This window comes from Sphaeramia orbicularis, chromosome 11, assembly GCF_902148855.1.
Source record: "Sphaeramia orbicularis chromosome 11, fSphaOr1.1, whole genome shotgun sequence".
Lineage (NCBI taxonomy): Eukaryota > Metazoa > Chordata > Actinopteri > Kurtiformes > Apogonidae > Sphaeramia > Sphaeramia orbicularis.
Window position 1 is genome coordinate 11,268,011 of NC_043967.1, and position 24,014 is coordinate 11,292,024.

A 24,014-nucleotide genomic window follows, 5' to 3' on the forward strand; every position below is an offset into this window, starting at 1 on the left:
GGATGTTCTTCAGCAAGTATTTTTTTAAGAGTATATATACTAACCGTAATGTCAGCCTGGTTACTAACCCACCTGTTTTGGTCTGTCTGTTTTTTGTCTTTTTGTGCTGTATGCAAAGCTGCTGAATACTTCAATTTCCCTTGGGATTAACAAAGTATCTATCTATCTATCTATCTATCTATCTATCTATCTATCTATCTATCTATCTATCTATCTATCTATCTATCTATCTATCTATCTATCTATCTATCTATCTATCTATCTATCTATCTATCTATCTATCTATCTATCTATCTATCTATCTATCTATCTATCTATCTATCTGATAATCTTTGCTTTGGAATTTTCTTTTATGGACGTCAGTAGGTAGGGGATTGGTGGATATTTGTCCAAATTTACAGACCCAGGTTTTCATGCATGAGTGAGCAGGGGACAGTTGTGCAATCCAAGTTAAAACTGGTTTGTGCAAAGTAGCAGTGGGATTTAAATCCAGTCAAAGGTCATGGGAGGGGACAATGGGCATCCATCTTGTTTTCCACAAAATTGCCAGGTTACAGCATTAACACTTTGGCCACCATGTCAATTTCATTTCTTTACCCATGGCAGCTGTTCCTGCCTTTCAAAGTTAATTCAACTTGTTTAGGCCTGAAAATGTCACTGAGGACAGGCCAAGTTAGGGTTAGGGTTAAAGTGTTAATACAGTAAACTGGCAATTTTGTGGAAAACAAGATGAATGCCTATTGCCCCCTCCCATGACCTTTGACTGGATTTAAATCCCACCGCTATTTCGTGCAAACCAGTTTTAACTTGGATTGGACAATTGTCCCCTGCTCGCTCATGCATGAAAACCTGGGTCTGTAAATTTGGACAAATATCCACCAATCCCCTACCTACCGCCGTCCATAAAAGAAAATTCCAAAAATTATCAGATGCAGAACTGGGGGTTATTTTTCAAAATGTATAGTTTTTTTGATACACCCTGTAGGAGACTGAGAACTGCACATAATTTTTATTACAACCTCAGTAACATGACTACTTTGACTTTTGCTCTGTACTGTATAAATAAACTTGCCAACTCAAGTGAAAACCTCCATTCTGGAAGTTTTTGGAGCCATATGTTCAGACAATACTCTCCATGACCATGTCACATCCCAAAATGAGGGAGTATTTTTCAGCAGAATAGAACATCATCCTTCGAGTGGAGTCAGTCAAGCAGCACCGGAGGTTTTACCCAACCTTACTAGGACACTTGATGTTGGTTTTCATGTGTAATCGCTTTACAAAACATCTAAAAGTTATCCTCTTCATCTTCTATATTATAAAATAAGTACCATCTTTTTACAAAATCAAGTTGCATTCAAGATTGAAGAAAAACAGCCATCTTTATTCCCAGTATAAGGAAGCACATTCACATACATTCTTTCCCCACATCTCTGTGGCTTTTACCCGAAGCAAAATAAGCATATTCCAACCTCAAATCATTCCAAATATTTATGTACAGTCACAAGCATTCAAACATTCAGAGTTGTGTGGAAAACAAATTCTAGCTGTACTCCAACTGTTAATTTGGACCCCCACCCCATCTGTCTGCATTCAGTGCACTCTACAATCAAAGTATTTAATACCAGAGAAATGGCAGGGAGTAGAAAATGTGGTGGAAAATACAATCTCTTAATGACATACTGTATTTGCTGACATGCGATCTTAATAGGCCCCGGTAAAAGGACGTTATCTTTTACACCAGAGGGTCAGTTTAGACTCATTACTTCGTGCGGTTAATTCATTCTGACACACACATATGCGCTGAGGCACATGTACAAATACACTAAGTTAAGCAGCTACTCCTTATACGCCTGCACTGGCCCATCTAACAGGGGAGATGGAGATGAAAGTCATCATCCCGGAGCAAATAAAACAGCTGGAGGGGGCTGGGGGGGTCATGCGGTTTTAGAGTTTCAACCATCAAGCTTAAGGAGGACTCTAGAGTATAGCTCTAAATTCTGCTGCTACTTTATTCACAGTCTCTTCCTACGTTTACAGAACGTAGTACTCATCAAATACGTGTTCCGCAGCTTCAGTCTGAGTCTGAACAGTCACTTGTTTTGCTGGATTTGTGCTTCCGCTTCTTTTTCCTTTTCTTTTTGTCCTTCTTCTTCTTGTCCTTCCTCTTCTTTCTCTTCTTGCTGCGGTGATGGTGAGAGGATGATGAGGATGATGATGATGAGGAGGAGCTGTCTGAATCAGAGGAGGAGGTGGTGGTGTCCTGGAGGAGCTGCTGAAGCTGCTGAATCCTGGGGGGCAAGAACAAAGGAGGTGGGATTAGAGTCATTACAGGATGGGAAATACAGGGTGTCCACAAAGTCTCTTTACAGATTAAAACATAACGTGCTGTGCCCTTTTAATCCCCCTCAGCAAAATATAGTGAAAGATTCTGTTGAAAGTTACTGCCCTATTACTTATTAGATTGTCTTTGTGTAAAACTTATTACATACATATTAATATTTGAAATTACTCAGATACTATAAGTGCACAAGGCCATCTGACCTGAAAAAAGTAGGTCATGGTCATCTATTTTCAATAGGTTTCTGCTCCATGCCAAGATGCATCCACAGTATAAATTTGGTGCAGATATGTCAATGCATTCCTCAGATGACATTATGTCGTTGAATGGACAGACAGACGACAAAACGATTACAATACCACTTCAGCCATTTCTGGCCGAGGGGTAAAAATTATTACAAAAGCAATTGATAAGATATGTTTATCAGATTTGTTCTATGTACTCAGTGGTTGTCAAAGTTTTTGATCACATTGTGGGATCATGTGCAATCGCAACGTGTTACCACAAGTTGCATACAGATAACATGTCACTTTTAATTGGCGTGTTATCTGTAGGCATTATAAGCTTTCAGCGTGTATATTTACGCCAAGTAAAATAACACGCCGTTAGCGGTTAGCATGATTAGCAGTTGGAATTAGGGTTAAGTTTAGGGTTAGCGATTAGCAGTTAGGGTTAGCAATTAGCAGCTAGCGCATTGACATGCCATCAAATGGCGTTAAATTACATGCGAAAGGATGAAAATGTGTACATATAGCACGCCAAATGCAATAAACTGGGGTCATATACAACACGATTTCATGAGATCACTCTGGCAATCAAATCACTGGTTCATCTGTCTTCAGTTACTGCAGATGTTTACTTTGACCTTTGGACTGAATATGTGTCACCACAACTGGATGACCTTCAAACCAACCATCCTTTTCCAGGTAGATGGTGCACCACCACATTAGGGACTGCATGTTGGTGGGTTCCTAAATCGAACATTTCCAGACCGGTGGATTGGAAGGGATGGTCCAATTCCCTGGACACCTCGTTCACCAGATATCACTGTTCTGGATTTCTGTCTATGAGGTTATGTTAAAGATATGGTGTATTCAACAAAGGTACGGAACATCAACGACCTGAAATAAAAGATCACTGATGTCATTGAAACCACTGACGAGTCTATGATACAAACAACATGGAAACAAATCCAGGACCGTCTGGATGTGCTTTATGTACCTAATGGTGTCCATATAGAGGTGAATTAAAGGAGGCAAAGAACTTCAATATGTAGTTTTCATTTTGCAATTATTTCCACAGATTTGTCTATTTATTTGCTTTTGTAACAAGGCTTATGCTTTCGGGGGCCAACAGCAAGGGCATATCCCCGAAACCCCCCCCCCCCCCCCGCTATATCTGCCCCCATCTGAACAAATGATAATATTCATGGGGTCACCTATGCTGATGCTAAAGGGGGATAGTCATCACGTGCACATAACAGAAACCCAGCCTGAATAATGTCAGAAAAGATATTAGATATTCATTCAACAACCAATATGAACCAAGTTTGAGCTTGATTGGCCTACGATTACCTTAATAATGTCCAAAAAACAGATTTTTCAACAGAAGCTCTCATAACCATTTGGAAAAACACACCACCTGGTGTCAAAATATGACATCGTGTAAACTCAAGGTAGTGGCATGAAGAAAGATAATTGTTAGACAATCGATATGAACTCATTTTAAGCTACATGGACCTGATAGTGGCAGAATAATGGCCAAAGAACCAATTTTTCCCCACAAAACTCCAAATAGTGAATGAAAATGACACCATATGAACTCTGGATAGCAAGAAAATGGACATTTGTAAGACGATCAATATGAACCAACTTTTATCTCAAACAGCCTATTATTGCTTGGTTGATGTCCAAAAAACTGATTTTCAACTGAAGTGCCCTCATTTGGACGACCTATAAAACTCAGAGAAGCTGTAATCAGCAGGGTAGTTCCACTAGGGGTCCTCTAAGTTGGTTATCAAGGAGGGATGGAAATTATAGATTAATTCATTAATCAATAGTTGGTTGACCTTATCAATTGATTAATGGTTAATTGATAAGCCACAGTTTTCCTCAGAACCTAAATTTCTCTTTCGATAGGGTCTCTAAGAATAAAAGCTAAAGATTGTGTATATACTTCATGAAAAAAGCATGTCATATTCCTTAATGATTGATTTATTGTATTATTGGATACAGTACAGACAATGACATTTATGGAGTAGAACTAAAGAAATTCTGCAGAGAAATGACATAAAATAAATGGATCTGAAGAGGGGCAGTTTAGAAGAAATGGGCATTTCTGACTCTGTATCACTGACATGATGGAGTGAGATTTCAGTGGGGATGCTGCCCTCCCCCACTTCTTTCGCCTGCCTCCCACCGGGGTGACCGCAGTACATAATGTGGGACATACCTGTGGCCTAGATCAGGAGCCTGGAGGATGTTTTCAACTTCTGTCTCACTGACCAGATAGTCCAGATGACCGTGGACTAGACCAACCTTCAGGGAAAATGCTCCGATCCAATACCTATCCCACATTTGTACGTGTATTTAGGCGCAAGTGTACCGCTCCAACAAACAGACAGGCCGGTCTTAGTTTCGCTCCACCATGTCCATAAAGGCATTCTAACTCTTCAACACCATGATCCGGTTCAATGACCAGCTATCCCAGCTGCAGCGTCGCAGTGCAGACAAACTGGCAGCCTTCGGACAGGACGTGGGAAAGGGCAATTAACCAACAACTAATAATTTAATCGAGCAAATTCGATTAATTGTGGACATTCCTATTATCAAGGGAGAAGAAATCCAACCAAATCTGTCCTAGTTATCACGTTCACACAAAGGATATCCGGTGGTGGTGGCGTTCTCGGTAAAACCATTATATCCCCAAAACTCCATTTCAGGGCTGTAATAATAAATGTGTTAAATTGTAAAGAGACTTTGTGGACACCTCGTACAACTGATGTGGACTTGGACAGCCGTGTTGGCAAGGATCTGACGAGGCCTTGACAAAGTCCCTCTGTTTGTCCTAGCGCTGACATTCCCTGACTGCAGAGTTAGCCAAGTGTCTACTTATGTTACAGTATTTCTAGGGATTGCTAATAGTGTCCAAGTACCTGTTAAATCTGCAGGTATGTGGAGGATTTTCAGAGTCCACAAAGAGGCTCCTGGTGTATAGTGAGGTCATTGAAATCCACAGCTCCAGTTTTTCTGAAACAACATCTCAACACAGCAGGGTTCCCACGCAGTTTTACACTCGATATCAGGATTTATCTAGAGCTTTTAAGGACTGATAATATACTTTCCACAACCATTCACAATATTTAAGTTTGGGGCTGAGCGATAGATGTTATCCTGATAGAAATATCTATACTTTCAACTCTGCAAACAGGTTTTGTACTAAATAGGACTACTTCAGGTTACAGAGACAAAATCATAAATAAAAGCCGGACTCTAATACAAGCCTTCTTCAAATACAGGCTAGATATCTTCTTCAGCTAAAAGACCTTGGGCTCTATTAGGAGAACTACAGTACATATGTTTAGTCTCTTATTTTCATTTTAGGGCTTGTTTGATTCATTTTTGTTTCTGATTGAAGACAGAAACAACATAAAAGAAAAAAATGCACAAAAGACAGTCATTTGTGGTTCTACTTTAGGGTCAGAAAATGATATTATCAAACTTATCATCATACTTAACAACTGAACATCTGACACATCTAGTCAGGGACCACTGAACTCACCACTAATATGCCATATAAGTGTGTATTATCAACTCAAATGAAAAAATACTTCCCGCTTAACAAGGTGTGTAACTGATGCATGTGATGTAATTCAGATAATTACTGTAATAACATGGCTTTGTAAAGCTGTGCAAACTGCATGCACAGCATTGTTGCACATATATTCACGTCAACTTAGATTCGACCATCACGTTTTCAACACTTGTCGAGAATTTCCCTGATCATCATAAGACTAAAATGCAGCACTTGAGCGAAGAAATAGACATATACTGTAAAAGGCAGAATATTTCTTTCTGGAAATACTTTAAAAAGTGGGGCTCATTTGTAATCAAAGTGGAATGTGTGTTGATTTCTCCGATTTGTAATCACACATTACTAGGGGTGTAAGAAAATATCAATTCTGCAATATATCACAATATTTCATTTCACAATACTGTATCGATATGAAAAAGTACTGCATATTTTTATTATGTATTTATTTAAATGCAGATATTGTGGAGGTTCATTTTTGTTTTTCTTTTTTTGTTTAGATTTTATTTATTATCATTTAACACTCTTTTATTAAATAATGTTCGTTCCTTTGTTGGGATTGCACAAAAATAATGTTATGATGTTAGTTATCAACTAAGAGTATGAACATTTGAACAGGATCTTAAACTGTAATGTCTGTAAAACATAATTTAAGTTTTCACAGAGGAAAATTTTGTGATATAGCATTAGATCCTGTTCTGAACAAATAAAAATGTGTTTAGTATTTGTGCAGATTTCTGGTGTAATTCAATTCTTCAAGGAAATACTCATTAACTCTTTCGGTGCCAGACAGTTAAGGAGCTAATAAGCCTTAAAAGTGCCACAGAATTTGGCCGTTTTTCAGTATTTCATGTCGTTTTTATAATCGAAGTCTGAATCATCATCAGAACTCATTTTCTAGCAGATGGGACTGTTTTGACAGATCGCTGTGTTAACGATATTACTACAAAATGGCCATCTAATTTGCATATGATTTCATTCATAAATTCATTCATAAAATTTCCCAAGCAGAAAACGAAATGCGAGCTCTTCCTTGGTCAAAAACCGCTCGGTAACATCCGACCGATTGCTACTTAGATTCAAAACGCACTGGACGCAGCCGATTCATTATTGATCGTAATTTGCAAGAAGATTTGAAAGAACGTCATCGAAATGTGAGAAAGAAATGGGGGTGGATGGTTTGTTTGTACACAAATATGGCGTGTTCTCCAAAGCCGATTTGATCGGCCCGTGGCACTTTAAAGGTTGTATTCGTAAAGCCGATTTAATCGGCCCATGGCATTGAAAGAGTTAAAAAAAAAAGAAACAAAAAATTGCCTTTTTAGCAGGATCGTGATATATCGTATTGCGATCCTAGTATTGTGATTTGTATCATATTGCCAGATTCTTGCCAATACACAGCCCTACATATTAGGTAGATTAGTAATGAATTTCTTAAAAGCTTAAAAATTTTGTAATAACATCAAACCAAAAATATAAATGTCAAAAACACTGACTTTTTCCTTCATAAACCTTTAAGGAATACCCACAGTGTTAAATGTATCTTCAACATCCATGTCTACATCTGTCAGGTTCACTCTCTTGTTTTATGGATGAATTAATTCCAAAAGTTTCAATAACTTTACTTAATTTCTTGACTTTTGCAGGCCTCATAAATTAGATTTTAAAATCCTCCAGGTTGGGAATTCAGCAGGTTTTCCAAACAGTAAAATCAGATAGGAGTTATTATTAAACAGGCACTGATTTTGTGGCCTGTGTGAGTGTGACTCCAGCCCTGTCACAACTGGAACAGAAAAGGAGACGAGTCATTAGCCAAAAAAAAAAAAAAAAAGGAAAAAAAAAAAGAAAACGAGAAAAGTAGGCTGAACATCTGGTGAATGGCACAGTAAAAGACACTACAGGTGATGGCAGCTGCTCTCCAACTAGGTCAGACGGCTTCCAGAAGGAGGATTACACAAACACTACATCACAGCAGGGGAGAAGGTGCCACATTAAACTTCTGTCAGAGGAGAAATGCCCTTATATTAGCTCACAAAAGAGAGAGTCATGAAAAACGATGGTTAGCTTTTTTTCTTTTTTTTTTTTTTGGAATATCCAGCAACTGTTAAAAGATTCAGACTGAGGAGAATTTCAGGAAAACTCTTTAAAGGAAAAACGCATTGGCTCAGTCACTGGTATTTTTTAGTTTACAAAGCAATTTTGGGGAGACTTCCTTCTTATTTATGTTCACTGTTAACCAGGAATCATGGCAGTTACAATCTCCACCCAATGAAACTGTTCAACTGTTTGTTCTAAAGATCAAGACTGAATTAGGAAAAATCTTGTATGTTTTCAGCTCCTGATTCCTGGAACAAGCTTCAGTCTGAGCTCCACCTACAAACACTGATTGTTTTGACTGATTTTAAAGAGAGCATTAAAACTCTGTTGGTCTGTAAATGTTTCCGACTGACTGTATATGTTTTTTTCTGTGTTTGGGTCAAAACACGGTATTCGACATCTCTCTGAAGGGACATTTTAGAGACAATTTGACAGAATAGTGTTGCTAAATGGCCCACATTTTTACTTATAAATTCATTTTTGCTTTAGTTGGACCATAAGGGATTATCCAAAACAGGGAGCTACTTTATATTGAAATAAATGTTGGAATGGCAATCAATTAAAGTTCGCTCTCTAACAGGACATTACTGTGTTTGGACCCGTTTGCAAATGCTCTTGTTATTATTAATATTATTACTTGCGAAGCGTAGACAAACAGAGCTGCTTTGGAGATGTGCCTGGGCTGAAACCCCGCATGGCTGATATGTAAATCATGTAGACTCTTTATTTGTGTGGATAAAGCCCCATGTCTGATTATTGAATTTGTCTGAGAATATTGGAATATGCTGACTACAATAGGAATCAGGAAAAGGAAATGAAATGAATCATCGTTAGATAGATAGGCAATATTTTAAAATATGTTTGTAGTTATTTAGAACATCTTAATTTATTAAAGATTATAATGTGAATTGTGTCTAAGGGCCCCCATTTATAAGCTGAGGACTGCTTCTGGGGTGTCCTATTACAAAATGTATCTTGTAAATGAATTGTCGATTTTAAGTGTATGTAATAATTTGTAATACAATTGATTGATTGATACTTGGCCAGGTCTCCCTTGAAACAGACATCCCCTATCTCAATGGAACCAACCTGGTTAAATAAAGGTTAAATAAAATAAATACAAAAATATGCATTTCCATCCATTACTGTATGAATATTAAGAACTGGCTCTTCATCATCATCACCACCACGGTTTAAAAATTACTCTGATGAGCATTTTTTACAGTAATATTCTACCCGAGCTGTTGATTGAGGAGCTGACAAATGTAAGAGGTAGTTTATTTATAGTAAAACTGTGAAGCTGGTTTTAGCTTTTACACCTCAAACCAAAGCACTGGTCTATTGTGTCAAAGCTTTTGTCTAACATTTGTTTTTGCAGCCCTTCATAAACATACGTGGTAGACTGACTTTTCTCCTCTCCATTTAAAACACAGGTCACCAACATGGTGCCCGCGGGCACCAGGTCGCCCGCAGGGACCACACGAGTTGCCCGCAGGCCTGTTCTAAAAATAGAACTAGTCCAGCGTTCTCCAACACGTTGCTCGCAATCTTGGTTCGCCAAGGGTCACTAACATGAGAACACAAAGTTGATTCGTCGTTTGGTAGAACAGGTCTAAATTTCCACCCAATCACAATTACAAGTGTCCCCCTCCCGAGATGAAACGGTCAACTAGCTGTCAATCAAACTTTAGCGCTGGTTTGCTGCCTGTCATTGGAGAGGGGCGGGGCCCAGGATGAGCCAGATGCCAGGCAGGTAGTGGGTTTAGCCCCGCAACGATGTGGGCCAAATATAGTCAGGGAGTTATTTTCACCAACGATGAGGCACAGACTTCTGTTTGACTAATATGAAAGACAAGTGTGTGTGTGTGTGTGTGATCTGTGGCGCGTTTTGGAAGTCAGTAAAAGATGCAACGTGGAGCGGAATTTCACCAAAGTTCACAGCAACTTTTCTGGAGATTCTCCAGTGGGAATCAGCCTCCATGAAGAGAAGGTATAAGAGCTGAAAACTAAAGTCCAAATTCAACAGTCCATGTTCACTAAACTGACCAAGGCCAGCGCTTCAACAGAGGCATCAGTAAAGTGGGTCACATCCTGGACAAGCGCAAACATATGTGCACTATCTGCGCATGCGCTCAGACAGCTGGAGTCAGACCTGAACAGGTGCCTCTGCGTTTGACTCCAGTGTAATGACTGTAGAAGTGACGGGGATGGTGGATTTATGTGCACAAAGTTCTGGTTTTAATTAATATGTTTTGACAGCATATGTGAATTTAGAAAAGGTCAAATCCTTCAGAAAAACAGCAGCACATGCTGGTGAAGTTTTACTGTGTGAGTGACAACATTCCTTCTCACAGTTTCAAAGTATTAAAAATGCAGATACAGGTGTGTATTATTTGTTCTTAGTAATTCTATAAAAATATGCAGGATTGTTCCATTTCATAATTTTTGACATAGTATTAAAATATTTAGGAATACAGCAGCAAATGCTTGTATTTGTTTTTTTCTACTTTTGATTTTCTTAAAGTAAAATAATAGTTTCATATTAACACTTTTTAAGTATTGTAAATGTTAAAACAAAGATATATAAATAAATAAAATAAATGAAGAGCACAATGTTACAAACGTATGATACAAAATATGTGTGTGTATGAAAAATAGCTATGTAAATAAATGTTGCTAAATTAGAGTAGCCCTCCGGCAACTTCATTAGGTAAAAGTAGCCCACAGAAGAGAAAAGGTTGGTGACCCCTGATTTAAAACATTTATCTAATATTTCAATGTTATATTACATTTTAAGGTTATTTTAAGTGCAAATTGAAAATGTGAATGGAGACACACCTAGTGCAGCTGCAGCTCATTCAGAAGGCTGCAGGAGTTTAAACCAGGACAAAGAACAGAACACATTAGTCCAGACTGAACACCTGTACACTGGCCTCCACTTTAAACTGATGAGCAGAAGTCTTAGATCTGTTCACTCAGGTCAGACAGTGTAACCCAGAGTCTAGACTCAACACTGAGAAGCAGCATTTATGTTGCAAACAACTGGAATAAACTGACAGCAGAGCTTAGACGTTTTGAAATCCAGGTTAAAAATATTTTCTTTTCCATGTTCCTTCAGTGGCTCTACGTAAAATTGCCAGATATTGTATATATTAAGATATTACAGATGATTTATAAAGTAAAAAATAATATTGTTCCAAACATCATTCAAGAGTTCTTGAAGAGAGAGTAACTATAATTTTAGAGGTCTTCATATTTTTGAATATATGAAAGTGAGGACAAATGTGAAGTCCAGGTGTATTTCGGTTGTGGGTGTGAAATTATGGAATGGACTAGATGTGTTTTTGTTTGTTATTGATTCTTTTGTTATAATGACAATGCTCAATGATGTACACATTTAAATTCATGTAAGAGGTGTGTCAGGTGAAAAGGGTAGGCAAAAAATAAGCTTCTACTTCTTGCCAATTCCTTTTTTTTTTGTTTTTATGTTTATTGTGGTCGTTGTACTGTGTGTGGTGATTGCAGTACAAACCAAAACTAAACCATTCATTCATTCTTTCATTCCCATTCATTTATTCATACTTCCACATTACTCTTATTGCAAAGTCTGAAGTCATTGTTATTGCACTGTATGATGGATTGCTTTGTAATTCTGGAGAGCTAGAATAACATCAAACCATTAAAAAATACAAACACACATTACATGCATTCACACACACAGGAGCTTCATATAAACACCCAACAATGGAAAATTCTAAAAACTGATTAAGAAACAAGTGCATTTTTGAAGGAAGAGCACCCGCTTTAAGTGACACTTGAATGAAAATGAAAGCTGGCTCAGAGGCAGGATAATCTAAAGTCTAGGGGCCATCACAGAGAAAGCTTTGTCGGCTGTGGTTTTTTTATCTGGAGCTTTAGAAAAGCAGGGAAGCGTCAGTCAGAGGATTGTATGGGTCTGTCTGATAACGAACCAACAGTGATAAAGTGTTCAATGTGATGAGTAAAACTTAAAACAGCAGTTGTGAGTTGAACTGGTAACAGGTCTAAGATCTAGTGAGTGGTGTTGGGACAGCCTTGTGAACTACCTTGACCTTGAAGTGCATTTTATCTTTGAAATTATTTTATTCTCTTTCATTATGAGGTTCTGTGCTTGTAATTATTACCTCCGCCAAGTGTAATGGAGGAGGTAATGTTTTCAGGAGGGTTTGTCTGTCTGTCTGTTAGCAAGGTAACTCAAAAAGTTATGGCCGGATTTGGATGACATTTTCAGGAAATGTTGATACTGGCACAAGGAAGAAATGATTAAATTTTGGTGTTGATGGGGGGGGGGGGGGGCTGATCTGCCTTGGTGGAGGTCTGTGCTCTCTGAGTGCTTTTCTAGTTACCTCTGCCAAGTGTAACGGCAAAGGTTATGTTTTCACTGGGGTTTGTCTGTTAGCAAGATAACTAAAAAAAGTTATGGACAGATTTTCATTAAATTTTCAGGAAATGTTGATACTGGCACAAGGAACAAGTCATAAAATTTTGGTGGTGATTGGGTGGGGGGGGGATTTTTCATTTATCTGTCTGTTAGCAAGATAACGCAAAAAGTTATGGACAGATTTGGATGAAATTTTCAGGGAATGTTGATACTGGCACAAGGAAGAAATGATTACATTTTGGTGGTGATGGGGGGCGCTGATCTGCCTTAGTGGAGGTCTGCGCTCTCCAAGTGTTTTTCTAGTGTTCTTAATATGTTGATCTTTTATTGTATAAGCACTGTTATTTTCTTCAGGAGGTTCCTTTTGTTTATGTGAAGCTCAATGACTCATTCTTGTGTATGAAATGTGTGTTTATTTAAAGGGTGCCTGTAGTGAATGTTCATTACTAGTTATTTCAAAAGATCACATATAATACTAGCGGTTCCGCCCGATAACTTGCATTATAGCCCGTTGTCAAGTATGTGCGAGTAAAGTCACTGCTCCGTCAGTCAGACATTATCAGTGACATGTTTCCTCCTTCACAGGCTGTTCCAGCACCAGTAGTGATAGAGATGTGTTGGTTTGTTCGATTACCAGGGCTGTGATGGACTGGTCAGCAGACACCAGTCTAAGATGACACATTACGGGCCAGTGCTGGGTCACGTCCCTAGGATAATGGCGGAGTGCAAAGCTTATGGCTGCACAAACAACAAACGCCAACATGTGCTTTCAACTCAATCTTGCTCACTGACTGCTGCTTGTTTACTCGCACTCATCACCTGGAATCAACAACAGCACATCACTTACGGCTGGTGTCATATAGAATTCTGACCCCATGGAAATCTGACCCCCGAGTCACTTTTCCATATAAAATAGTGACTGGCGGATCAATTTTCTAGTATGGAAACCTGACCCACCCCATAGAATATTAACCCCTTATATGAATTTGTACTGTATGTTAATACAAATGTTCTAATACATTTCTATATTATAATAAGCTTAGCGGTGGGGTAGGAGATGTTTTCCTGGAGCATTTTTTACTATATTGCTGAAAATTCCCTTCACATCCCGATTACAACCAATTAATTAAATGCTCTAACACAAAAATAAAACATTTCAGTCACCTGTGGAACGGACAGGACTAAGAAAACACCATCCAATCATTTTAACAGGCCCATTAAAATGATTGAATGGTGATATGTCTATCAAACTCAACTGCCATTTGTCCCTCCCCCCTCTGTGTGTACCCCTTTTCGTGCATGAATCGTGCATTCTCAGAGGCTTGGAGCACTTGTACAGGAAACGAAGCCACAGCCAGAGCTTGGCCATATTAGTTATATTAGGATGGAAAGTTCACTGGGAAACTGTTTTGTCACTAACATAAATCACTAGGGAATGTAACGTTAGACATATAGGTATGAACTGGGGCTGTTCTGGCAACAAACATAATAGTGAAATGCACAGATGATAGCATTCAAAGCAAACTATAGTGGGCTGCTAGCATGACATCAGTCTTGCTGCAATCAGCTGTTAATACTAGGCTGAGATTACTTAGAACACGTATCAAAACAACAAGTGAAAAGTCCGACTTGTAATCTAATATTCTTATATACTGATGAACAGGCCTGAATTCAGAGGTACGCACGGATCCGCAGAGGGGAAGGATGAATCGTAAGTGAATTGTAAGAGCGTGGGGGAGGGGGATTGATGCTGCGCAGCGCTCGTGAACCCTCAGGAACAAGCACTGCGTGTCCTGGTAATCTGGAGGTCTGGTTTTGGAGAGGGGTCTGAAGAAAGAGGTTTGGACTTCTGAATTGCGTATTTTCAAAATGTAGCTTGCTTGAACCATGTTTCCAGAATCTCCTACCCCACCTTTAAATATATGTCTATAATTTGACATTTTCACCAGAAACTATTAAGAGTATTCATTCATATAGCCATTGAAATAAATAATCTGTGTTCATTTGACAGCTGCTGGACATCAAAGACATGAAATCTACCCTAAATTATGAAAAAATAGTGAAAAAAATAGGTTTTATGTATTTTTTTTCTAATATATATATATTAATTTAGTAATATTAGTAACAAAAACACCAGCCTTTAAGTCCATCTGTGTAATACAGGATGTGATTTAAACCATGTCAAAGCTATGTTCTTTTTCCACAACCGTTTCACAGCCCCCTCGTACATGTCTATGATGTAAACTCCAGACAGTGTCACCTTATAAACTTAGAATTTCAACATGAATAAAGCAGCAGGAAAAGTTGGACAGTAATTCCTTTGGCTTTTGATTTAGTTCCTGCGCATTTCAGTTAAAACACAAAATCCCGAGACAACTGTATATATGCGACTGGATCCAGTTGGACTCCCTTTCAAGGATGATGCCTAAACTAATATGGCTCCAACACACAACTGAGACTTAAAAGCCCCACTGGCCTTTGAATAACCTTTTTAGTAATGCATGCAAAAACACACAGAGTATGTGCGCGCCGCCCTGCGTGTGCCCACACACCTTCAGCTCGCCTTCCCACTGAACAAACCTCAAACTCAAACATCCTGGTGTCAAACACTATTTGCCCGGAGGCGGCAAAGGGAACCAGCCACCGCCGCAGAATTTCCAGGTCATCAGAGACAGTCCCACTTGGCGGAGGGGAAACTGTAGGTTCTAAAGTATATGCGACCCAAAACCGGCGCCGAGTTCAGCCGAGTGCACCGCCGTCTTCTGTCTGACCTTATTTATCTCTAAATGTCACACAGTTATTTTGGTAAATTAAAAATAAAGATGGAAACGGTGAAACAGCTTGTTTGCCTTGAGAAAAAAAACAACAACAAAAAAACAGAGAACCTGGTTTCCTTTTCGTTCCTTTTGTTTTCCCGAATGAGGTCGTACATCGGGTCTTCATGAGCCTAAAGAAAACAAAACAATCTGTTAATATTAAAAACACCCGCTGTAACATTCACATTACACTGAAGAAATGATTCCACCTCAACACATTGAACTTCTTTTAGTGTTATGTCAGCGTTTTAAATACCCAGTGACAATACAGATAGGAAAATATGATACTCTTGCATTTATGGTAATCATTGCAGAGGCTGTGTGTGGATGTGCTCCTGCTGTGGGGACTGTTCCATTACAAACATATTCAAACAGGATGCATGAATGTGAAAGACTGTGCCGTCCAAAAGTCTCTCACTTAAACTCAATGTGTCACAGATTTTATTGTATTTTTTTGTGTTTATTAAACACAGACACAAACTTCAGCCTCTGTGACCTGGCCACCATGCAGCTCCGTTCTCCATCCTCTGACTGCACATCATTAATTTCGTCTCTAAATAACTACAGGAGGGATTTTTATTTTTTTTTCTGAGCAGTTAATAAACTCACCACTCGGAACTGCTCCAGTTTCTGGTTCCCTTTGATGAAAAAAGGACACTCTCTGTCTCCTGTTCTGTGGCCGTAACGCTTGCATCTCCAGCCTAGGGCGAAAGGAACACGTTCACACAAAAATCCATTTATTTAAAGTTGAGAAAAAAAGCATCTCCTTTTGTTTGGCCGATAAAATAGCAGAGACTCAAAAGAAGCTCTTCATGTGATTCTGTGCTGAAAAATTCATACCTCATTAAAAACACACTTTATTTCAGATTCAAACTTTCGCTTCAATGGAAACCAAGTAAAAGGTCTCATAATAATTCCCATAGCTTTAATGCTTCACACTTTTCTCCACAAATACACACTTGACATTCTACAAGTGAGACCACACAAATTCTGTTTATCCCCAAAAAGGTAATTATGTGCAAAATAATTTACTCAGTTCTTTCATGCCTGTATCGTTCACTGTGAAGTCTCTTAATTCCCTGAAAGAGGGTGACATATTCAAACATTTTCTCAACGGATTAAACAGAACCAGCCATGCTCAGATTCTGCAGCACAAATGCCAACTTGTGGAGAGGCCCTGTGTGTGTGTGTGTGTGTGCGTGTGTGTGTAGACTCCTCAAAGCCTTGGCTGTTTACACTGCATGAAAATGAGTGGGATGAAGGAATGAATGGACACTGACTATAATGACACTCTTTATCTGACCAAAAAGGACAGAAAGTGGTCATTCATGTTTCTCAGAGAAAATAATGGACATGGTGTAAATTTTGAAGTTGTTTTGGTTACATTCATCACCTCTCCGGAGTTCAAGACAGATCCTCGCAGCAGTGGTTTACTCCCACCTACAGTTCCAAAACTATAAGTGCTGCTGAGTTTCCCATTAGCCATCCATCCATTATTTCAATATTTGCAAAGTTCAACACACATTTAGGGCAGTTTCATGCCAACTACAACTGACATTCTTAAAGGAATATCACACGCAAGTGACACCCTGTCAAGCCACTGCGTTGTGGTTGTTACAATGTAGTTAAAACTATGAATATTTTATATAGTTCTGTGAAAGGGGATTACAAGATGAAACTGACATAATGTTGAGAAGGTAGTAATGAATAAAGACAAAAGATCCACATTACTGTCCTAGGTCAAAGTTAGGTTTGTTGGTTTAGTAAAGTTCTACCGACCACACAAAGGCATTTCTTAGTCTATGTATTAAGATCCAATCTGGATATATGTGTGTATGTACAGCAGTGAAAACAAAGGTTTCAGGAGAAAAAAGCTTCTATAAACCAAAGTTGTATAATGTTGATTATGCTATGCCATCACACTATATGGAGGTGGGACATGGAAAACCCAACACACTGAAAGTGGCCATTCTCGAAGTTGTAGAAAAGAACATCAGAAGAGGTGACCATGTGAAAAGACTACTCTAATGGGAGACTTTCTGGATTATAGAATTGCAAGCAACAAAACATCCAAGCCTCAATGGAGATGTGGACCTCTCTCCTTCTTTGTAAAGTGTTATTTCATGAGGGGTATTTGGTTATGTGGAACTGATAATGAGTTAGCATGAAAACATGAATTAAACAAGATTTTAAAGTGCACTATATTTGAGCATGTGGTACTAATTAGGGATGCACCGATACCACTTTTTTCCAGACCAAGTACGAGAACTTACATTTGAGTACTTGCCAATACCGAGTACAAATACGAGTACTTAATAATCCCATTCCAGTTCTTAGTTCTTTTTGTAAATGTGCTTTATTGTCGCTGTCATTAGTCTGACTGGAACAAAGTGCTGCTACTGACATTTAATGTGTTGGAATGAGCGTTTCTCAATTAATCCACCAGGGGGCGCCGCTCTGAATTAACCATACTGGACAAATACCACGTAGAAGAGTAAAGTTTTTTGAGAAGAAGAAAATCAGTAACAACATGGAGACGACAGAGGCAACACTAATGTGATACTAATATTGCAGAGTTTTCATTGGTAAGGTTTAAAGTCGAGGCTTCAGCAGGTAGAGAAAAGAGAAATGAGCGATAAGTTTGGCTTTCACTTCCGCTGGTGGCGGTCCACACCGCTCTGTAACCCCGGCCCAGCCCTGGGTAGGGGTCATAAATCTGTCAGTAGTTTTTCTCTAACTCACACAGTAGCTCTCTGAACAGATCCTCTACCTCCACGGTTCCTGGTGGTATTCTCTGTCTGGGTACACATCCGCCAGCACCTGGAAAACGGATGGAATGTACGCAGAGGACGGACAGAACGCTGCGTCTGTATCTGTCTGTGTCTGTAACGTTACTGTCAGTCAGTGTTACTTTTATCAACGTCATTTATTTGGTTAAATCTCCACACTCTTCACACTTCCCACACATTATTCCTTCTCCTCGTACCTGCTGCACTGAACTGTGAATGTCACACAGCCGTAAGTGGTATCGGTGCATTTGTATCGGATATCTTTTACAAGTACGAATATGAGTACACAAACTGAGTATCAGAGCCGATGCCCGATACTCATATCGGTATTGGTGCATCCCTAGTACTAATAGTGGGGCCTAACCTTAGAAGTGTGGGATTTTTATTAAATATTTTTATTATTTTTAATATATATATATATATATATATATATATATACACACATGCATACATACACACACATATATATATATATATATATATATATATATATATATATATATATATATAATTTTTCTTTATTTACATTTTATTATTATTATTTATGCATATTTTTTCCCTTCCCCCTCACACCTTCCTCCTTCAGTTCATTAAAGTGATTGTGTGAAGGTGTGCAACTCACTGGTGAAAAAAGCTCTGATGAAGACCAGAGGTCACAACGTGCTGGCTGTATTTTAAATGACTGCCATGGAGGAATAAAGGCATTTTATATTTACACAAATCCTACAGTGTGCCTTGGAATATTTTTTAAAATCTTGCATGTTGATGCAGATTTTTTTTAAAACTCCAAATACCAAAGTGGTATTATTTACTGTGACCTCCCTTTATACTTAACATGTCTTCAAAAGTTTGTTCAGATAATATCAGATTTTTTTGCATTAATTTTCTGATGTTAATACCTGGTTTCATTCAACACGCCAGACTTTTCTAACTGTTTGTGCTCCTTCTTGTAATGGGGTCAGGGGTTACAATAAATAAAGATTTTCATTTCACAGGGTGCTTGCGCTTTATCCAAATACAAATTCCAGACTTCTTCTAAACTGCAATTTTTCCCCAGACCTTGACTTTAAGTGCTTTCATACTTGTGTGCCTACTTTTTTGGTTGAGATTGTACCTGTTGTGTGCAGTACAAAAGTTCATTTTAATAAATGCATGAATGAATGAATGCATAATTTGCAGTAAATTATGTTTTACTGACAGAAACATTTTCAAAAACTATGAAAATCACTAAAGTGCATGGATATCACAAAAACTAGTTTCACAAGAATCATTCTAGTATTGATCGGTTAGTGAAGTCATATCTAGTTTTTTATATGCTTTCCTCATGTATTTCTTATCTAACAAAATGATGTGCTTTTGTGCATACTCTAAAATTCAACTACGAGAGAAACTTTTTTTCATACAGTGCATCAAAAAAAAATTCCATAGTTTTTAAGACTTTCAAGACCTGCACAAGCACCCCGTTTCAAAACCCATTAAGTTCCTTTTTTGTGTGTCTTTTAAGGCTGTGCACATATTTTCTGATTTTTTTGTTGTATGTGAAGAAAAGAGAATGACAAATAACTATCTATGCTCATTTCAACCTTGAAAAAAACAACAAACCTAGAGCTGGTCTAAGACTTTGGCACAGTACCATAAATAATCAGACACTGTTCTTAAGTATAAGTACTAATACTACACTTTGAAAACACCACATTCCAAGCACAGCTGCTCAGTGAATTGAATTGCATTGGTAGCAGCTGCAAATACAGAATCTCAAAAGGCTGCAGAAGGTTCAGAGAGTATATTTTGGATGGAGTGACAATGAGAGGAGAGATGTACAAAGTCTGAAATTCCATACTTTTAAAACGCTTTTGTTTTTTTTAAATCCTAGTTTAAGTTAAGGTTGTACAGTATGTTTGCATTGGAAACAAGACACATTTCAAGATGACCAGCAATCCTTTCTCCTGATATAACCAAGTAGACTGAAATCGCAATATTGTACACAGTAATAATGACTTTTTTGACCAGATTATGCATACACAATTACACATCTATGTTCTGCCTTCAAAACTTTAAAGCAGCATATGACGTTTGTCCCCAATTTTTCATCAAATCTGTAAAACCCAAGTGATAGCCTAAGTATAACAAATCTTTTAGTCTTCCATGATTATGCACCTGAATCACTTCCCTCGCGGTGAAGAACTTCGAAGTGTACTCCATCACAAGCAGTTTAATTCAATTCAATTCAATTTTATTTGTAGAGCCCTATATCACTACAAGGTTGCCTCACAGGGCTTTCCATACCAAACCGTCACTCAGGCCTTTTTGGAATTCCACGAAGCCACAGCAGCAAGAAGCAATGAAGCCATTTCCATGTTTGTTGCAGCCACGGCCATACTGCGGCTGCATGGAACTCCGAAAAGGTCTGAGTGACAATTTGGTTTCGGTTTGGTATGTAAACAAATGGACTGCTTGTGATGGGAGTACACTTCGAAGCTGTTCACCGTGAGGGAAGTGTTTCAGGTACGTAGTCACAGAAAGATGAACAGATTTGTGATACTAAGGTTATCACTCAGGTTTTACAGATTTGATGAAAAATTGGTGACATACATCATACGCTGCTTTAAGTATTCTCAGTAAAATGCATTTATTTACTTTTAAGTATCAAATGTCAAAGCAGTCATTTGGCAGTAAAATGGTCCTTATCAGTGTTTTATTCTTTCTTACATGTGATATTGCTGTTCAGTTGAGCTAATTTGAAATGTTTTAAAAGTTGTTGGTAGTTTAACTTACAGCAGTGCATCATTATCTGTAAGATCATTTTGTGTTAGTAGTATTACTGTCCTGTGGGAACCATGCGTCTGTAAAAAGGCAACTTTTCATGAACTCGGAAAAAACAGCCTGTTCTCATCTTTGTCTCACTGCAGTTTAGTGGAAATCCAAGGGGGGTCGTAAGAGTTCAAGGATAATTTAATCAACCTATAAAAGGAACAATTCATCCTTCAGCCAAATCCAGCCCTCACTCCTCTGGTTTGGGGATGATATAAAGTAGATAAAGTGGAAGTACCACAAATATGCACAGCAGAACTTGTGTAAAAGTATTAAGTGACATTCCTCTGTTGACTTCTGTGTCTAAGCTGCACATGACAAAACCAGGGCTGGTATGGCTCATTCAGTTGACATGTACTCACACTGCATCACCTTCACCTCTTTCCCCAGAGGCATCCACAGACCCCTGGTGGGAGCATGGGCCAGGAAGTTCCTGGCTTCTTCATTTCCTGGTTCTGCAGGAATACAGTCCTCTGGTTTCTCCTCATGCTCCTGTAACCATCACTACTGTTGAACATGACTTATTATAAACAATCTGAACATTTATTTACAGTTTATGTTAATCACTAACTATGTCTTATTTATGCCATTACCTTTATAAGTCCTGGAGGAGGTTTTTCATAGCTGCGTGAATAAAAGGATAACTTCTTTAATATTACAAGTGAATGCACCATCCTGGAACTAAGTTTGTTTTTGTTTTTTTTTTTTTACAGAAATTACATGCATATAATTTATGCATAAGTTTGCATCATTACACAAAGGCTCATTTTACTCACAAGGTCTCCACATGTTTTAGTTTTTGGACTTCTTGGTTAAGTTTTTTCGACTGTGTCTTGAGTTTTTCCAGGTCGTGTTTGGACGCCTTGTGTTTCTTGTGTTCTCTCCGCTCCTCCTTTTCTCTAGTCCGCTTTCTGTCCGACATTGTTCCGATTTACGGACAAGCTACACGATCGAAAAACCATCCGCGGGCTAAAAGGCTGCATTCACAGTGATTTATTTAAGCTTTCTCGATGACAAACACAGCCATAACCATGCTAAACCGCTACTAGCTAGCAAACACCTAGTGGTGCAGCTGTACTTCCTGTGCAGGCGGATCGGTAAAGTGAAAGTCGAGCGACACCTACAGGCCATAGGCGGTATTACACCAGATCACAACCAATCACAGATACTTTATTAACCCCAGGGGGAAGTTATTGGGTGTTACAGTCACTCCATTCAAGTATAATACAAAGTAGCAGGGAAGAATTTATCAATACAACAGAAAAAGAAAAAAAATACGTATATAAAGCTCTAAATACATAAAACATCTATCTATCTATCTATCTATCTATCTATCTATCTATCTATCTATCTATCTATCTATCTATCTATCTATCTATCTATCTATCTATCTATAACTGAGTTATTTTATTATACACACACACACACACACGCACACACACACACACACACACGCACACACACACACGCACACACACACACACACACACACACACACACACACACACACACACACACACACACACACACACAGCTTTGGAAAAAATGAGAGATCAAGGCAAAATGATCACTTTCTCTGATTTTACTGTTTATAGGTATGTGTTTTTTGAGTAAAATGAACAGTTTTGTTTTATTCTCTAAACTACCGACAACATTCTTCCCAAATTCCAAATAAAAATATTGTCATTTAGAGCATGTATTTGCAGAACACAACACATGGTCAAAATAACAAAAAGATGCAGTATTTTCAGACCTCAAATAATGCAAAGAAAACCAGTTCATATTCATTTTTAAACAACACAATACTAATGTTGTAACATGGGAAAAGTTCAGACATCAGTATTTGGAGGAATAATCCTGACTTTATGCAGCTCCTGGCAGAGAAATTCAAGAAGGTCAGTGATGTTCCATGTCTTGTGACCATCCATCTTCCTCCAGAAGTCTTCAAAGTGGGTTCAGGTCTGGAGATTGGGCTGGACATGACAGGGTCTTCATCTGGTGGTCCATCATCCACACCTTTATGGACCTAGCTGAGGCCAGGAGCATTGTCCTGATAGAAAAACCAGTCCTCAGAGTTTGGGAACACTGTCAGAGCAGAAGCCCAGTAGTTTTCAATAGTTATTTTTGGATTCCAGTTACTTCTGTGGTACTAATAGCACTGTTTTTGCCTATTGTATGAAGACAGTGATGGCCACAGTACAGGTTTTTAGACTTCTTCTTAAATAAGACATGGATCACGTGCTTATTCAGGAGAATAAGGTGTGTTTGTGTAGAATTCAACAGACACATACATGAAGATATGCTGATTTCAGAGGAAAGTGAATATATATAAATATACAGTATACACACACACACACACACATATATATTGTAAAACACTCTATTAAGACACAAAATTAGAACAATTTGTACAAAATGTACTAGACAATATATTATCAATAAAGAAATATAGAAATGAGTATGCAAAAATATAGTTGTGTGTAATTATAATTATGTGGTTATAAGGTGGAGTTGAACAGTCTGATGGACACAAGCAGAATGACGTCCTGTGTGTTTCAGTGGTGCATTTGGGTGTTATCAGTCTTCCACTGAATGTGCTCCTGTAACTGACCATCACGTCACGTAATGCTTCAAATCCACTGCTGTCCATATAGTTGTAATAAAACATATATTTTTACGTCTTCTCAGGAAATCATTATGACACTGCGATTTATCCTTGATAGAAAAAGTGTAACTGGGACTCAGTGTGTAACAACTGCACCTGGCCAAAGGTGATTACTGATGTGTATAAATAGGAATAAAAAGAGGAACGAGTCTAAAAATACAATTAGTCCAACTTGGTGGGTAACAGTGCAGATTGTTAAATTTGTCTGTGGATTTCAGTCTCCAAAAACTCAAATCACACACTGCACATATCAATATTTATTTTC

General features: G+C 38.3%; 1 protein-coding gene across 1 annotated transcript; it reads right to left on the minus strand.

Moving 5' to 3' along the window:
• Positions 1 to 1,356: 1,356 nt before the first annotated feature.
• rp9 (RP9 pre-mRNA splicing factor) lies at positions 1,357 to 22,167 on the minus strand. Its single transcript, XM_030147527.1, has 6 exons — positions 21,861 to 22,167; positions 21,678 to 21,708; positions 21,447 to 21,576; positions 16,094 to 16,185; positions 15,554 to 15,615; positions 1,357 to 2,291 (listed from the first exon to the last, which is right to left on the minus strand). Exons 1-6 carry the CDS (start codon positions 22,004 to 22,006, stop codon positions 2,075 to 2,077), a joined length of 678 nt encoding a protein of 225 aa, XP_030003387.1. The 5' UTR covers positions 22,007 to 22,167; the 3' UTR covers positions 1,357 to 2,074.
• Between the last annotated feature and the right edge of the window lie 1,847 nt (positions 22,168 to 24,014).

Coding starts and splice junctions, on each gene's coding strand:
- rp9 (XM_030147527.1), bottom strand. CDS start 22,006: ATGTCGGACAGAAAGCGGACTAGAGAAAAGGAGGAGCGGAGAGAACAC. Junction 16,186..21,446: donor AGAGGTGAAGGTGATGCAGT/GTGAGTACATGT, acceptor CTTTCGCCCTAG/GCTGGAGATGCAAGCGTTAC. Junction 2,292..15,553: donor AGGAACGAAAAGGAAACCAG/GTTCTCTGTTTT, acceptor CTTGCCCCCCAG/GATTCAGCAGCTTCAGCAGC.